The following is an 18,991-nucleotide window of genomic DNA, read 5'->3' on the forward strand; positions in this document are numbered from 1 at the left end:
TCTGCACATACTGCCACCAAGGACAAGATGGATGAGTGGTTGTAAAGTCCAAACCTTACAGCAGCTCATTGGGCACTGCTGCACTAAACAGCCCCACTCAGCAAAGCCAATCTACAGCTGAGAAATCAGTCTGACTAAAACCACTGCATGCAGGAGAGAAAATGGCTTCTGGATGATTTACATTCTACACCACCATATCATCTCTAAATGAGAAGGATAAGGAGAAAATGGCTTTTGGATTATTTACATTCTACACCACCATATCATCTCTAAATGAGAAGGATAAGTAGAAAAAATGAACAATTAGAGGGGTGACACTGTTAGACAACCTTTCTCTGATAAACATGACACAATACCAGCTCTGGTGGACAATGGAAACAACATTCAGTTCATCAAGATATGAAAGCTAATATTCATGCTTTGTATGGTTCATGAAACAAGGGTTTTCTCTTTCATACTCCACTTTCCATAATGTGTCCATGAACAAAAGGTACACAGGATAACTACATCACGAGAAAGTAATAAAGGTCCCTCTGTCACGTTCCTGACCTGTTGTCTGTTATTTTTGTATGTGTTTAGTTGGTCAGGGCGTGAGTTGGGGTGGGCATTCTATGTTTTGTGTTTCTATGTTTAGGCCATTGGTAATTAGCCTTATATGGTTCTCAATCAGAGACAGGTGTTTGTCGTTTCCTCTGATTGGGAACCATATAAAGGTAGGGTGTTCACACTGTTTGTTTGTGGGTGGTTGTCTTCTGTGTCTGTATGTTCGTTCGTACCACACAGGACTGTAGCGTTTGTTCTGTCGTTTGTTATAGTCTGTACCTGTTCCTGCGTTCTTCGTGTTATATGCAAGTTCTCATGTTTTAGGTCAGTCTATGTTCGTTTTGTTATTTTGTAGTCATTCCAGTGTTTGTTTTCGTGTTCGTTTTCGGAAGTTAATAAATTCATTATGTTTTCAAAACCCGCTGCATTTTGGTCTGATCACTACTCCTCCTCTTCGGATGAAGAGGAGGAGGAAAACCGTTACAGAACCACCCACCAATCCAGGACCAAGCAGCGGCAACAGGAGAGGCTGAATTATTTGGAGAAATGGACATGGGAGGACGACCTAGAAGGCAAAGGACCCTGGGCACAGCCATGAGAATATCGCCGCCCCATAGAGGAGCTGGAGGCAGCTAAAGCTGAGAGGCGGCGATATGAGGAGGCAGCACGGAAACAAGGCTGGAAGCCCGTAAGTCAAACCCAAAAATTTCTTGGGGGGGGGGGAGGGGGGGGGGGGCTCTCGGGAAGTGTAGTTGGGTCAGTCGGGAGACGTGAGCCAACTCCTCCTGCTTACCGTAAGGAGCCGGTGAGGGCGGAGTTGGAGGTGAGTGACGCAGAGACAGTAAAGGAGTTAATGGAGAAATTGGAGGAGAGAGTTATGAGGGATGTACTGGTTTGGTGCTTTAGGCACGGCATTCGTCCGACTGAACGTGTTGGTGAGTTAATGTCACCGGGAACAGCTCTCCATACTCGTCCTGAGGTGCGTGCTAGCCGTCTGGTTAAGACAGTGCCTACAGCACGCGCAAAGCCTCCTGTGCGTCTCCAGAGCCCTGTTCCTCCTCCACACACTCTCCCTGTGGTGCGTGTCTTCAGCCCAGTGCCTCCAGTTCCGGCAACACGCATCAAGCCTCCTGTGCGTCTCCAGAGCCATGTACGCACTGTTCCTTCTCCCCATACTCGCCCTGATGTGCGTGCCCTCAGCCCAGTACCACCAGTGCCGGTACCACGCACCAGGCCTATAGTATGCCTTGAGAGTCTGGTGTGCCCTGTTGTTGTTCCCCGCACTAGCCTGAAGGTGCGTGTCCTTAGCCCGGTGCCTCCAGTTCCGGCACCACGCCCCAGGCCTACAGTGCGTCTCAGCCGGCCAGAATCTGCCGTCTGCCAAACGGCGCCTGAACGTCCCGTCTGCCAAACGGCGCTTGAACGTCCCGTCTGCCAAACGGCGCTTGAACGTCCCGTCTGCCTAACGCCGTCTGAACTGTCCGTCTGCCCAACGCCGTCTGAACTGTCCGTCTGTCCAACGCCGTCTGAACTGTCCGTCTGCCCAACGCCGTCTGAACTGTCCGTCTGCCCAACGCCGTCTGAACTGTCCGTCTGCCCAACGCCGTCTGAACTGTCCGTCTGCCCAACGCCGTCTGAACTGCCCGTCTGTACTGAGCCTTCAAAGCCGCCCGTCTGTACTGAGCCTGCAAAGCCGCCCGTCTGCCATGAGCCTTCAGAGCCGTCCGCCAGACAGGAGCCGCTAGAGCCGTCCGCCAGACAGGAGCCGCTAGAGCCTTCCGCCAGACAGGAGCCGCCAGAGCCTTCCGCCAGACAGGAGCCGCCAGAGCCTTCCGCCAGACAGGAGCCGCCAGAGCCTTCCGCCAGACAGGAGCCGCCAGAGCCTTCCGCCAGACAGGAGCCGCCAGAGCCTTCCGCCAGACAGGATCAGCCAGAGCCTTCCACCAGACAGGATCAGCCAGAGCCGTGAGCGAGCCAGGATCAGCCAGAGCCGTCAGCGAGCCAGGATCAGCCAGAGCCGTCAGCGAGCCAGGATCAGCCAGAGCCGTCAGCGAGCCAGGATCAGCCAGATCCGTCAGCCAGTCATGAGCTGCCCTCCAGTCATGAGCTGCCCTCCAGTCCGGAGCTGCCCTCCAGTCCGGAGCTGCCCTCCAGCCATGAGCTGCCCTCCAGCCATGAGCTGCCCTCCAGTCATGAGCTGCCCGCCAGTCATGAGCTGCCCGCCAGTCATGAGCTGCCCTCCAGTCATGAGCTGCCCTCCAGTCATGAGCTGCCCTCCAGTCATGAGCTGCCACCCAGTCATGAGCTGCCACCCAGTCATGAGCTGCCACCCAGTCAGGAGCTGCCACCCAGTCAGGAGCTGCCACCCAGTCAGGAGCTGCCACCCAGTCCGGAGCTGCCACCCAGCCCGGAGCTATCTCTCTGTCCTGAGCTGCCAGTAGTCCGGAGCTATCTCTCTGTCCTGAGCTATCTCTCTGTCCTGAGCTACCTCTCTGTCCTGAGCTATCTAGGGGGGACCGGTGTGAAGGTTCCTAGACCAGGGTTGGGGGCGAGGATCGCCACTCGGAGGACGCTAAGGAGGGGGACAAAGACAATGGTGGAGTGGTGTCCTCGTCCTGCGCCGGAGCCGCCACCGCGGACAGATGCCCACCCAGACCCTCCCCTTGAGTTTTAGGGGTGCCCCCGGAGTTCGCACCTTGAGGGGGGGGTTCTGTCACGTTCCTGACCTGTTGTCTGTTATTTTTGTATGTGTTTAGTTGGTCAGGGCGTGAGTTGGGGTGGGCATTCTATGTTTTGTGTTTCTATGTTTAGGCCATTGGTAATTAGCCTTATATGGTTCTCAATCAGAGACAGGTGTTTGTCGTTTCCTCTGATTGGGAACCATATAAAGGTAGGGTGTTCACACTGTTTGTTTGTTTGTGGGTGGTTGTCTTCTGTGTCTGTATGTTCGTTCGTACCACACGGGACTGTAGCGTTTGTTCTGTCGTTTGTTATAGTCTGTACCTGTTCCTGCGTTCTTCGTGTTATATGTAAGTTCTCATGTTTTTGGTCAGTCTACGTTCGTTTTGTTATTTTGTAGTCATTCCGGTGTTTGTTTTCGTGTTCGTTTTCATAAGTTTATAAATTCATTATGTTTTCAAAACACGCTGCATTTTGGTCTGATCACTACTCCTCCTCTTCGGATGAAGAGGAGGAGGAAAACCGTTACACCCTCATCCTTTTTCAGATGGAAATTGGGAGGTAATGCTGACAGAAAAATAAATTAAAGTTCTCTCTATATGTGCTCTTTGCTCTGCCGTTCAGGTCTACCCACCAAGAAAAAGTCCCACGCAACCCTGAGAAATGGAGAGGCAGAGTTACAGAGGGAGAGTTAGAGGAGAGTGAAGCCCTTTGCCTTTAATTGAATTGAGTGAGCTGAGGTGCATGAGTTCAAGACAGCCTCCCTTCACCACATGAACTTTGTCAATGTCATATTTTTTTATTTCCTACCTTTCACCGCTGCATGCAGCTGTGTGTGCTGACATAGCCAGATTTATTTTAAGGTTCTGCACAGACAACAGTTAAAAGACTTCAGGAAAAAAAATGGGGTTGGGGCAGAACAGAGGCAGCCTCCAGGGTCTGTCTGTCACATTCCTGACCTGTTTTCCATTGTTTTTGTATGTGTTTAGTTGGTCAGGACGTGAGTTGGGGTGGGCATTCTATGTTATGTGTTTCTATGTTGGGTTAAATGTGTTGCCTGATATGGTTCTCAATTAGAGGCAGGTGTTTGACGCTTCCTCTGATTGAGAACCATATTAAGGTAGGCTGTTCTCACTGTTTGTTTGTGGGTGATTGTCTTCCGTGTTTGTGTTCGTCACCACACGGGACTGTTTCATTTGTTTAGTCTGTTCCTGTTCGTGCGTTCTTCGTGTTATGTAAGTTCTCATGTTCAGGTCTGTTTAACATCGTTTGTTGTTTTGTAGTTTGTTCAAGTGTTTTTTCGTCTTCGTTATTATTATTAAAATCATCATGTCTACATACCTCGCTGCGTGTTGGTCCAATCCATGCTCCTCCTCATCTGAGGAGGAGAACGACGTCGACAGCCGTTACACTGTCTGTCTGGCCTCTCACCGTCTCTAATAGCACGGTTAGGGTTCACATTTACATCTGTGCTCAGCTCGGGGCTGCTCAGAAAATAGCTTTTAACGGTCTCCATCGTCCTACAAACTGACCTCTCAGCACTAAGTGCTCTTATATGCAGTCCAGTAGGTTCCCCTATCTCTGGTTGTCATGGATGGTCACTTAAATGACACCCAAACTAGGGAGAGAGACGGGTTCAGTCAAGCAGCAAGGTCATTCTGTCCACTACTAGAAGGTTAGGGTTAGACTAAGCTGCTCATATCATCCCCCTCTACCTGAATTCCTTCAAAATAAAGTTTGTTTAGCTTTACCCCTTACGGAAAAAACACATGAATTTCAAGTAAACAAGTGATCTTATGTAAAAGTAAATGTGATAACATATGACAACATGTAAAGCAACGTGAAATAACATGAAACTACACATGTGAAAACATGATCACATGTAAAGAGTTCCAAAAACACTCTTTCATATGATGAGGAATAAATGAAGTGAATGAAAGAGGGCCTTTGAGCGCAGTCTTTTCCAACCCACAGAAAGAAGACTGCTGGTAAATCTGGTTTAATCCAGCAAAATGAGGCTCTTGCTTCCATTTAACTTTCCTGTTACATCCTAATTGACAAATACTTCTAATCAAATCTTAATCCCTGCTCTGGGCTGGAAGGAGACGCTCAAACATGATATGAGTCATTGGAGACCCGTCTCTGAATGACCTCAAGTAGAGGATATCACCACTCATTCATGTTTAATGATTTTAATTATATTGTCAGAAACCAAGGAACAACTTGCCATAAATCTGTATTCTGCATGCATATTCCTTATGCCATGCATAGATGTATTAGTTGTTACATCATGATACACATACTGTATCTTTACAGTGAAGAATGAGTCAGATAGGGCCACAGGAAACAGGTCATATGGATGTGTTTGGTTCACTAAAACACACAGTCTGTCTGCAGGGAGGAGAACCACTTCTGGCATAATGGCAGTGATTAAAGTGCAGATCAAGGCCTAACCTTGCCCCGGGCATGAGCCAAACTACCTTAAAGACTAAAGAGGCATCTCTCTTATACCTTACATTTACATTACATTTAAGTCATTTAGCAGACGCTCTTATCCAGAGCGACTTACATTTTTTTTTTTTAACTAGGTAAGTCAGTTAAGAACAAACTCTTATTTTCAATGACGGCCTAGGAACAGTGGGTTAACTGCCTTGTTCAGGGACAGAACGACAGATTTGTACCTTGTCAGCTCGGGGATTTGAACTTGCAACCTTTCGGTTACTAGCCCAACGCTCTAACCACTAGGCTACCCTGCCGCTACCCTGCCTACCCTGCCGTCCATGATGCCCGTGACTGTTCCAACCCGTTATCATTTGCGGGGGACAATTTATCAACAGGCAATATCACACATCACCCTTCAGTAAATGCCAGGACTCAGGAGTTATTTGAGATTGAAGAATCCTCTAAACTTCATAGCCAATCTGGTAGCATAATAGAACAGCATAGAACAGAAAGGGAACCCCGGCAACCAAACCACCAACATTGATCCAAAAACACTGATCCCATTAGTAGCGTGCATTGCAATCAGCCTTTGAAATGATCGCAGCTCCTTTCAGACTTCCTGTGATCACGTCACCAATCTGGCCCTCTGGGCCCCACCAGCGCTGCTCTGCTCTTCCAGCCCCAGCCAGCGTTAGCAGACAGACAGAGGCCCCACTGGAGCACTACCGCCTGGATTAGCAGGATGTGCTAGCAGAGCGATGGGCTCCTCAGGCAGTAATTACTGTAGGAGAGAGCGATTGATTTAATCAACAGGCTGCATTGCTCACACTGGAGTGTATACCACTTGCCATTCCTCAGTGTTTATTGGCACTCTGACCTGTAAATACAGGAAGTGAAGCAGACGGTTGCTGAGATGAGAACATTAGTGGGGCATTTCCAACTTAGACTTACCCCACACCAGTGTCACAAGTGTTTATGTTAAAGTAAGGTCTAGTACTATTTTTCAGAAACTGTTTCCATCAGTAGTCTGATGATTGTCCTCACTTGATCTAAAGACTTGCTATTATAAATGACCAGACATGATTTACAGGTTGAGTATCATATTTATTTATTGTAATAATGTAGTCATGTTATCCAATGTTTTGATTGTTGTTGATCACCTGTCAAAGAAAGAAAAATGCCTATTATGAGTTTAAGTTTGGAGCGGTGGGATTATTGGTTTGGCACCAAAAACTTTTGTTGTGCATCTCCAGTTAATATAACTCTTTCTGTGCATGCATTCAGTAATCACAAGTTACATGTATAATGTGAGCATGTTTAGCAAGTAAAACGTGAAAGTAGCTCGAAAAAAATGTAAACGATTACCTGATATTTCCTCATTGATGGAAGACAGTTCGGTCCATTTCCTGGTCATTGTTGTGATGGTCTAATGGGGCGCGTTCGAGCCCAAGGGTTTTCATGGCACGGTGTAATGTCATAGTAGTAGCTTATTCCCAGGGGAAGTACATGTTTATATCCCAGGTTGTATTGAGACTTAAAGCATGTGAGCACCGTTATTGAAGTGTATACTGATGGAAGTATGTATGTTTATGACCTGAACGGGTGAGTATGATAATATTGCCTTGTTAATGTTAATTGATCATGGTGTCATATATTCTTGTCATTGGTCAGATGCATGATGGGTAGTCCTATTTAAGCACCTGTAATTTTATTGGAGAGAGAGAGAGAGAGAGAGCTAGGTAGGTACTGTAGGTAGGTAGGTAACTAACAGTTTGACATGCTGCCGGGTATACAGGATGATTGAAGCCTCACGTTTGCCTCACGTTTTGTTCATCGTCCTGCTTATTTGATTTTGAAAATAATTGTACAGTTCGCCGGCTCTTTAAAATCACTTTATAAAATAAATTGCCTCACATTAGCAAGAAAATGCTTCCTCATCTTCCTCATATGCCTCCTCACTGTTAAAATCCAACCCCATGATCAACCTCACAGGAGTGTAATCTCAGTTAACCCAGAACTAAAATCGTGTGCAATTTGGTCAGATGCTTGATTAGGTTCTGGGGGAGGCGTGTTATAAATGTAGATTTCCAGTTAGCGAAGTCTTCACCCTCGCAGCCCGGAAACTCTCAGGCAAAGCCCCCACCCACCTTCTGATAATTTCAGCTGTGTTTATCACACAGAGGCTTGATATCCCAGCTCCCAGTTTAATCACCACCTTTGCCCAATCCTGATTAGTCCAAACAATCAGTGACGAAAATCTAAGCACCAGAAATAATGCTGCTCATTATCTCATAAATCCCATAGCATGATGACAGATTTACGGTACCATAATGTCCATGAGAGATTATCAGGAATGTGACACCGCTCCCGAGTGGCGCAGCAGTCTAAGGCACTGCATCTCAGTGCTAGAGTTGTCACTACAGACCCTGGTTCAATTCCAGGCTGTATCACAACCGGCAGTGATTGGGAGTCCCATAGGGCGGTGCACAATTTGCCTAGCGTCGTCTGGGTTAGAGTTTGGCCGGGTTAAGTTGTCATTGTAAATAAGAATTTGCTATTAACTGACTTGCCTGGTTAATTTTAAAAATAAATAAAAGACTTGGGGTGTGCAGAGAAGGCTTGTGAGCAGGTGTTAACCCATTTTCAGTTATCCATTATGTAAATGCCGGCTAAAAAGTACCATTAACCAGGCCTTGGCCCCAAGTCAGGGCAGGTCCACCGGGGCCATGGCCCAGTGAGACAGAAAAGTCAGAGCTTTTTTGGTAAAAAAATGGGGTAAGTCTAAGGTGAACATTTGCTATAGGTGTAACAGCTCCTATACTCTTTATAGGGGAAATGGCCACACTGGAGCACTTGAGTGCTTCATTCGACACTGTTGATCATTCTGTTTTGCTGAAGAAATGATCAAGAGTAGGCCTGGGATATACAGCCTGTTTATGGTTTCAGAATTATCTTAGCGACAGAACTCAGGCCATGTTGACAGATGGGGTTTTAAATCGGAATTTCTTGAGATTCAAAAAGGTGTTCCTCAGGATTTGATTTTGGGTCCATTATTGTTCACTTTGTATATTAATGACATAGGAAACACTGTTAATACTTGTAACATTCATCTCTATGCAGATGACACAGTTTTGTATTCCTCAGTGAAATAGGCCATTCGTAAACTTCAGCATGACTTTGATTCAATTCAGAAATCACTTACAGATCTTAAATTAGTGTTAAATACATGTAAAACCAAGCTCATGCTGTTCTCTAGGTCACGAAATGTTGACCCTGAGGACCTGCATATTTCGCTACAAATGGAGCCCAAATTTATCTTGTTTCTCAATAGAAGTACCTGGGTGTCTGGATTGATGACAAGTTGTCCTTCGTAACGCATATAGAAAATCTGACTAAGAAGCTAAGATCCAAGATTGTTTTTTTATATCAAAATAAATCATGCCTTAGTATTAAAAATAGATGAACGATTGTTCAAGCAACGCTGTATTGGATTTTGGTGATGTTGTTTACATGCAAGCGGCAACCTCTGTTTTGAAACCTCTGGTAGACACAGTCTACCATTTCGCAATATGTTTTATAACAGGGGACCATTTTAGGACTCATCTTTGTAGTCTGTATAAAAATGTGGGATGGACCTCTCTGTATGTAAGAAGAGAGCTACATTATCTTGTATTTATTTACAAAGCAATCTGACAGAAACTCCCTCTTAATGTAGCATAATTAAGATAAGAATCATAAGTTACCAAACCTGTTCACATGGATGGATAACACTAGAGATCCCTCCAGTCTCCACAGATTTGGGAAAATCTGCAGGGGTTTTGTTGCCCTTATTTTGTGGAACAATATACCGAGTTCACTGCAGCTAAATGTACTGGTGCCACTCAGGCAGTTTAAATTATTGATTGAGGACCTCTATGTAGTTGAATGTGATTGCTTTTATTAAATGTTTATTTTTGTTTATTGTGCTGAATTATATTGTTTTATATACGTGTATGTTTTATTCTGTTTTTATTGTAATGTGTACAGGGCTCTCTTGTAAAATAGATTTTTTAATCTCAATGTGACTCCCTGTAAGGACTGGGTGTCGGAGTGCGAAGTCAGGCGCAGCAAAACAGAGGATTCAATAACAATGTTCCTTTAATGAAACACGGAGAACTTCGGCCACCCCATTTGACACTGGGTGCTCAACGTAAACTGCCCCAGACACGGGGAACGAAAACAGTCCAGTAACAAACTCGAACATACAACAAACACGTATCGTCCGAACAAACACCAAGCTTACAAACTAACAATCCCGCACAAAGAAACGGGCGGGCCGGCTGACTGATAATGCCCAACTAATTAAGAATAAACACAAAACAGGTGTAACCAATAAACACATAAGGAGGGGGAGGAAAGGATCAGTGGCAGCTAATAGGCCGGTGACGACGACCGCCGAGCGCCACCCGAACGGGAAGGAGAGCCTGCCTCGGTCGGAGTCGTGACTCTCCTTGTTTAAATAAATCATTCAAAAGTCTATCATATTGTAACTCAATGCTGAGGATGACTCACACAAGTAGGGCAATGTGGGTGAACTCTCTACTACAGCAGAGAACCTTTTAATGTTGAGACTGTTACTAAATTCTGAGCATGGCTAATTCAATGTTATGGTAATAGTTCTGGTGAGAGGCGCAACCAGAGGTGTCAATGGTGTTGCCCTTAAAACTGAGCTGAGAGAGTTTAACGGTAGGCATGTATTACCCAGCTCAGCTGAGGAGGGATGATGGAATGAAGTGTTACCATGGAGACGAGGTGGCACAGCATCACAGAAATCCAAGGACGGGGAAAAGTCATCTTCCCAGGCTGCGTTTAGGGAGACACCAGACAAATGGAAATGATCTCGGAGAGTGATGTTCATTAACCTATTCTGTTGGGTGCTAATTTCAATGTGACCTTGAGCTTCTTTTGTGTGGTCCAAGTAGATGTGATTATGTTCTGATGTTGTTAACAAAATTAGAACATTTCCATATAGCATCTAATACTGTAAATAATTGTTATATCTGGTTCAACACCCTGTAAACAATTAGCCTATGCATTGAATAGATTGAAAATCATGGTGACGCAGTACTGTATGTCACAAGCAACATGCCAAAACTAGAAAGATGTGTTCACAGTGGACTCTATGCTATTGCTGAATTACTGTATGCATAATCCTTGATTGAGAGTGAATAATCCACGACAGGATATGAAATGAGTCAGAGTGAAATAAACCTACATAAACGACCAACAGCATGATAGACTGTGTTTTGGGAGAGAGAAAAGTAAAGCAGAGAGTGAGAGAATACAGAGAAAACCTGGATTCAAACTGCAAAAGTGAAGTGATCCCTTGTGCTGTTCTGTCCAGAAACGTTCCTCGCATAGGAACTGACATTTTCTTACCTGTCATAGCTAATTACTTGGTTGGTTGGACCAGACTGACCAAACAGCCAATAGACACTTCACCTAGCTTTGACCAGTTTTAAAACTCATATTTCATCTGCCTGACATGCCTTAATGTGATACATATTTCATGCTGTCTGACTTTTAGTTCTGTTTCCTCAAATGACCTTCTGGACTATTTTCAAGCATCTGTCCATCCTCTCTGAAGTTGATATCCTGACAGATTTGTGACAGAGCCTGAGAGTATTGCCGTTTAAGTTTGGCATGTGGCCTACTGTGTGATTTTCCATGATTCAGACACGCCACACGCTCTCTGATCAACAGTTTGACCTTTGCACAGGAAGTACCTCTTTGATGAATGACCTTGATGCTCTAGTATCAAAGTGGACAGACAGCTCAAATTTACAGAGCATTTTAGAAATAGATCTTCCCAGTCATGTAGAACCACCTTTTCCCATAGGGATGTCACTCAGCCACCTGGTTAGCACAGAGATAGTGTATTATTACACTGACACACTGAATATTTGATTGAATATTGTCTATTAGACGCTGTACTTGTCTTGTTAGTTTTACTTTGTTCTATCATATTTCTCCTAGACAGTGAATAAAGTTATGAGAGGCCTTCAGATGTGGTTTGTTTATATTCGTTTGACATGAATAGTGCATCAATGTCAGTCAGAATGAAAAACAACACAACGACTACAGTATCAGTCACAACTACACATAGAGGAAAAGTAGAGCAGAGCAATCTGCCAAGCGCTGTCCTGGGGGAAGAATACAATGTTCTGCATGGATATCATCAATGAAAAAAAAACATAATCTACCCCACTATGAATGGGACTGAAGAAACATGCTGATGACAAACACAATGTGTAGTCTGGAGGGAGAGCTCATATTTTTGGAGGTTGTGCTGCATAGAATGCTGACAGTCAGTGTCAGTGCTTCGGGAGGAAAGGGTCTCTTTTCTCTGTAAGTGGCATGCTAAAATATCAAAAGCAGCACAGATTGTTGTTATCGTGTACTAGTAAACAGGAGTCCTTTATCTACCACCCTAACAAAGGGAGCATCCTTTTCCTGCACAAATGGTCTTCTTCGACACAGACATAAACAACTCATGCAGGGGAGGGCTAGCAGTATTCTGGTAATGCTCTGAAATGTCACCACACTACGGAAGACAGACTGATTGAAATATCAACAAAGGGTGTGAATCGCTTCTGTTGATGCACAGAGACGACTGATCTAAGAGAGATCTGTCTATTATTGTGTTATTAGGGCCAAACACACCAAGATATGATATGAACACCGGTTTCTAGTTTGACCAGAGCTGTATTAGTAATAGAACAATGGTGAACCACACCAGCTTGAGCAGATCTTCTGAACATTGAACAACGATCAATGAGTTAATAAGTCAATGCTGCCCAATTCCCCCTGACAGCTTCGGAGGAAATATCGTATTTGGCCCCTACCCTGACACTAGACAGATATGAGCCAGTGGTCATGTTCTATTGGAACTTCTATGAAAGTTAATCAGCTGGGCCATGTAGCTGACGATTACCTTATCTGCAGGCTTGACCCCTGGCTAGACCGTTCTCTTTAATGATGGCTTTTAAAATGCAGTACATCTGAGTTTTCTGCCTCACTACAGAAAACACATGGGCTAAATTGATTGAATGTGCGAAGTGATAGAGAAAGGACACCATATAATAAACCTGTCTGTACCAGACACCACCAAGAAGCTACCCAGGGTGAAGCAATGAGTAGAACAGCTGGCAGTTGGCAATACAAAGCCTCTACCATTCATCTTTGCAAGCAGAAAAACTCAGACATAAATTAGTGCAAACTTAAGCTCCACAGACATGTAGTTTTATCTCTGGACCTGTGGCTGTGCCATGGCCGTGGGAGCCATGGTAATACATTGAAAAAAGGTGATTGTGGATGGTCTGACTGTGAGGTATTATCTGGCCTAGTGGCTTCTGGAGTCAGGAGAATCCAGAGAGGTCCTGACAGTTGAGACATAATTACTGCAATGCAGACTGACTCTGAAGGGCACAACACTGGCTGGCCACAACTCAAACAGTCATATTCTGCCTACTCTCCATTTCAGACTGCTTTTGATACAAGTCAGGGATCAGAAGTTAAGTCAATGAAAGGTTGAGGACTCATAGGCAATATGTTGATTTTGACAACGTATGCTATCCCTAACCTTAACTCTGCGAAAGTACATTGTTGCATTCTCTAAGCACATATATAATTCATCATATTTAAATGCATCTATTATTCAAGAAACTGGCCTGCAACTTTGAGAGACAGGAAAATTGCAATAGTGTACTAAGTCTATATTAGTGTGCACCCTATAACATTGATATACTGTTGCTTCATCATGTCCACCCTCGGGACTCTATGGTGACATTCAATCCACCAGTGTTTATGTTTCCTTTGATGCTGTGTTGCCTAATGGGCTAAGTCTCTATACACAAGCCTTTAACTTGGGGATTTGTTTATTGAGTATTCCAGATCCTACATAAATGGAAAGAACTTACCAGAAGCATTAGATAACAAAGCTAATTGAGAGGTCAAAAACCACATGGCTTACAGTATGCTGTCATCAATAAGGCTACACCCAAAGCAGTCAATAACTTATAGCTAGTCTTTCCCTACTAGCACTGACTTTGCTGATAAATACTTTATTGAGGGAACATGTACTTGATACGATTGTAATTGTTGTTGTCTCACCTATCTATCTTAAAAGTAAGTTGAATTCACTAATTGTAAGTCACCCTGGATAAGAGCATCTGTTAAATGGCTAAAATGTACAAAAAGGCACTCGCACATCTGAGCAATCTTATTTGCAGGTGCATGGCATCAATTGAACAAGATGAAAAAATGGCTAAAATGTAAAACTGTAAAACTGAAATCTAAATGATTATCACTGTAATTTGTCTTAAATTTCCTCTTCTTGGGGAAATTTCCAGTAAAAAAACAAACAACTCATCCTCTGTCACAGACATCATAGAACATTACTGGAGCACGAGTCAGAGGCTGGTCCCACCTGAGATGGAGGGAGGGGGTAAAAGGCCACATCCTGAAGGGCACTCCTGGGGGCTTTTTACAAATCTGTGCCGCCACTCCTCTGTTAGCCACTCTCATTAATAATGGAGGACAGTTAATGCCTGCAGTATGAGAGGCCTCTCAGGAGAGCCACTGGGGGAAGGCAGAAGGAGAAGAGGACAGTGGTCAAGGAAAGAAGTGCAACGCCATAGCCGAATATGACACAGTTCACTTGGAACCATTGAGGTTGTCACTGAAATACAACTTGCATTGAATGCAAGCCACTTCAGTTGACTTGAAAGGTTTTGAATGTGAGGTACTTTCTCAAAGTAGGCATGTGTATTCTGATGGAATAAGCTAAATGAGTTGTTCATGGAAACCAGTGTGAGCATCAAGAACCAAGCCATCCCTGAAACACCCCTGCACTGTATTGACAACCAGAGAAGAGTCATACCTCACAGTGTTAGGTACAATACCTCAGATTGATATCCATCGACCTAACAACGAGGTGAACAGGCGGTGTACCAAATATAAAACTCCGTATCAGAGCCTTTCGTCAATAAAGTCAAAGTTACAATGTAGAAAGTGCAAATACCCTGAAAACGAGTGGAATGCCAGATTCCTGAAGACCACGAGTCAGAGACTGGGCCTGGTGTCTGTGAGTCATCACCCCCCTGCCCTTCCACCACACTACCACTCCAGGCTGAGCTCCCTCCCTGAGGCTAGGGGTTTGAACCAGGCAGCCTCTCTTCTTTCATCCCTCCATCGCCTCAGTACACCTGACAGAAGATGCCGGCGCAGGGAGCCCTGCCTCAGTAAACTGACTCACACTAACGTGGTTTAAAATACACAGTGGGTCAGCCTTCAGAAACAGAATTGTTTCTCTGCAAACCTCTCTCTTATGGTAGCGGAGAACTGAGGGCCCAGTGGGAGAGCTAATATCCACGTTTTAGAGCCAATATGGGTGCAGAGGAATGGAAACAGCAGATATGACTAAAATAGAGGAAAGAGGAGACAACCAGGGGACAAGGTAGTGAGTGAAAGGACGTGAATTCAGACAGAGGCAGCTTCTGTGGAAAGTTAGATTAACAGGGATGAAGAGGCCTCACAAAAGAGTGAGAGGGACACACAGATCAGACAATGTATAAATTACAATTCATGATCTTGGCATTGCGCATGAGGCAACATGCCGATGACGGATGAGGCATGGCTGGTCGTCTAGAGAGAGTTTAATCTCTATACCTGTACTGTGGGGATCTGCTCAGGCTAAATATAGCTCCACTCCACCACAGGCTAGACCGCAGCATGGCATTAGCATCCATCTACACTGCCTGGCATGCTCAGGAATTGTTGATCCTTGTCTTGATAGGACTAATCTACTTGAATTACAATTAGGGAAGCGTAAGCGGCTATCTGGATCATTGTCGTAAATGGTATCGGAAAACAATCTCAATTCGAATTTTTGTTAGTGTGTGCGAGTGTAACTCCATGGAAAAGACAGATCATCCTATTTGAATTCCTTAAACACTTTTTAAAATTGAATAGCCTTTTCCAAACTGGGATGACTGTAGACCCAGCAGCAGGACCTGAGGCAAACAATCACTCCTTTCCTCCAAATGATTGGAGTGCAGCAGGGAGGGTAGCTGTGCAAACAGTCTTTTATTTCCCCCAGCGGCACCTGTCTGCAGCCCTAGGGAGCTCTATTCAATGAGAGGAGAGCTACTGTTGAACCAATACCCCAGACTCCCTTTCTCCTGACAAATGAGCACTAACATGAAGTTCATAGAATCATATCAAATTGGGTGTCAACTGAAAGCTAAGGGCATATATTTTGGGGAAAATTTTGGGAAATGAAGGCATAAATACATTTTTCAACCATTTTCCATTTAAAAAATGTGGTAACGGCTTTGATTTCTGGATAAACAGATGGAAAAGGGGTCTTAGAAAACATTTACCAGAAAAAGTGTAAAAAGGTATCATAAATACATCAAAATACAATGATGTTGATGTAAAGACCCCTAATATCAACACTTACATTTCATTTTGGAGAAATAGTTTACCTTCTGTAAGAAATAAACATTGCCTTGTGCCTTGTAAAACCCAGTAGTAGGTAAACCCAACTGTGGTTTGTGACTATTATGATTTACCATCGTAGCCAATTCAATTGAAGTAATTCCGTTACAGATTTTTTTTTAAATGTACTAATCACACTTTACATTGTCTTTTGACTGTCAAAACTGCAATTGATTTGTCTACTAACAATGCATTTAATTTCATTTGAATCCATATTTAGCTCTTAAATTAAACCACCTGTTTTGTTTTGGCAGAGGGTTGAGGGGTAGCGCAGCTGGATCCTTTTGTACTCGTCAGATGCTCTGTGCAGTCAGAACAGTCACCCCCAAGAGAAACACATTTCCCTGTTACACGGTTAACCCTTTTCACTACACATCTGCTCACGTCTGGGTTCAGGTCTGGGACATCGTGGCCAAAAATACAGCATTCTGTATATCTAACAAATAACAATTACTACTCATCAGTTTACCATCACTCAATCAGCCATTATTTCTGTTAAGACCATATCACTAGTTCAGGTCTAAGCATGTGTTCATTTTCTACTGTGATAGCATGGTGTGTACATTCATGAAATACATAATGCTAAAACATTAGAAGAACCAGTGTTGCAGATTAAATTAGCTGACAAAGATGCAAAGAGTGCATTTTGCTTTGTGATTGAGTCCTCTCTGCTCCCACTCTGCTATTATAGCCAGTGGGGCATGCAGTGCAGGCAGAGGGCACTCTCTATCCCAGTCCCTCCTGCTGCTGCCTCTGAGGACAAAGACTGAAGGCGGAGACAGAGGGTGGAGGCCAGGGGGGAGGCAGGTGGAGAGTGGACAGGAGGGGAGCAGTGTGAGTGTGTCAGCCTCTCTTAAAAGGAAGACAACAGGCCTCCATTGGCTGGTTGTGTCTATCTCAGACATTGCCAGACACACATCAGCCAATTAGGGCTCCCGAGTGGCGCAGTGGTCTAAGGCACTGCATCTCAGTGCAAGAGGCATCACTACAGACCCTGGTTCGATCCCGGGCTGTCTCACAACCGACTATGATCGGGAGTCCCATAAGGCAGCGCACAATTGGCCCAGCGTCATCCGGGTTAGGGGAGGGCTTGGCCGGGGTAGGCCGTCATTGTAAAATAAGAAATATATATAATAATAATATTATATACAATAATATAATAATCAATGGCAACAGGGAGAGAGAGAGGAACATCATGTCTCACCTGGCCTGGTCTCTGGCAGCCGGTAGTGGCAGCCTGACAGGCTGGTGGGGGTGTATGTGTGGGTTGGTGAGTAAGTTGGAATAAATAAATACTATTAGCCCATCCAGGCTCATGGCTGGCACGCATGCACACACACACAAAAGCACAGACCCACACAAAGCAACTGGATTCCATTCATCAATCCACCCAGTGGAAAACAAATTACACTCTGGTGGAAAACTGCCAGACGGGATTAGAGAATTAGACATATATGAATTAATCATTCAATGGGAGATTTTTAACTCTGAAAATAATAACAAACTCGCCTTTGTGCTGTGCAGAAACAAGACACACATCTCTTAGAACTCTCTGCCTCTTTCAGTTTTCATAAAAGGATTTGTTCAACTGTGAGCAGTGGCACACCTGAGAGAAAGAGAGCTTTGTCACTGAATTTCAACTGCAAGATGAAAGACAGTGAGAGGGAGAGAGATATCCACAGAGAGCGAACAGACGCGATACCTTACCGCAGCTCAAGTAGCCCTCTTTACAGGCTGGCTCCTAGCAACATTTGCACAATCATGACAGGGTCTTATTTCTCTCTGAGAGCTAGACACTCATTTCGAGAAGTGCAGAGGACCTTCCTCAGTGCCTCATCTCAGTAGACTGCTAGAGATCCAAAACCTATTCCACAGTAGTAGTAAACACAAGCCTGGAAAGGACATCCTGCTACCGTAGTCTGAGTGTTCCAGTGCAGAAAACATTTTCTTTCATATCAATCAGGCAAAGCACAAAACACCAACAACAAAGCTTAAAGTAGCAATCAAATAAAATACTTCTCCCTTGCTACTTCCATTAGCTATGATTTTCAAGAGAAGCATATGAAATGTTGTCTATTTCAAACTTCAGAATCGGTTAACCTTTCATATATTTTCAGTTATGAAAATGAAGAGGTAGAATATGCTGTAACTAAATCCAGGGTACAAGTTCTGTCTGCATTCTGTGTGACAGAAGAAAATGTGAGGATAATTTCTGTTCATGTCACATCTCTGTGAACATGCTGGATCCTATCAGGTCCTTGTCTGCTTCTCACAGACAGAGCCATTCACCACGAGTCACAGACTTCTGTCAGCTGGACAGTTACAGCATGGACACAGGGCCTGGTGAGGGATGACAATGTGAATTAAGTTGCCCTGTTGAATGAACCTGTTGAATGAAATTCAATGGAGCTTCAAACCAGTCCATATGAAACGTGTTCAGTCTACCAGTCATGACCATGGCTAGAGTAGCCCCCAGGGAGAGCTGTGGCTATGCAGTGCTCCCAGTCTAGGGATGAGATCAATGGCCTCTGCTCCTAGGGAGAGGAGGAAGGGGAGATGGGGTTAGAAATAGATAGAGAGAAATAGCCTGTAAGAGGGAGAAGGCCATGTCTGTTAAAGACCACATCATTTGTTACAATGCAATAAATGTGTTCTTTGTGCATTTGTGTCTGCATGTGTGCAGGAATGTGTGTGCATGCGGGGGGAGATGGGAGGGGCTTGACAGCATGGAAGGGAGAGGATGTGATACAGACAGAAAGAGACTATCCTCTGTCATATTGTGTCATTA

General features: G+C 44.4%; 1 protein-coding gene across 5 annotated transcripts in view; it reads right to left on the reverse strand.

The window, feature by feature from the left end:
* Window positions 1-18,991, reverse strand: part of LOC129867042 (FERM domain-containing protein 5) — a 123,289-nt gene that overhangs the window by 73,742 nt on the left and 30,556 nt on the right. Inside the window, exon 2 of one of the 5 annotated variants that reach the window (XM_055940148.1) lies at window positions 18,590-18,737. The exons of the other annotated variants lie outside the window; for them this stretch is intronic. Coding sequence (XP_055796123.1) covers window positions 18,590-18,661 — 72 coding nt within the window. The 5' untranslated portion in view covers window positions 18,662-18,737. The remainder of the gene's footprint in view (window positions 1-18,589; window positions 18,738-18,991) is intronic. 5 annotated transcript variants of the gene reach the window in all.

Source organism: Salvelinus fontinalis, chromosome 12 (genome assembly GCF_029448725.1).
Source record: "Salvelinus fontinalis isolate EN_2023a chromosome 12, ASM2944872v1, whole genome shotgun sequence".
NCBI lineage: Eukaryota > Metazoa > Chordata > Actinopteri > Salmoniformes > Salmonidae > Salvelinus > Salvelinus fontinalis.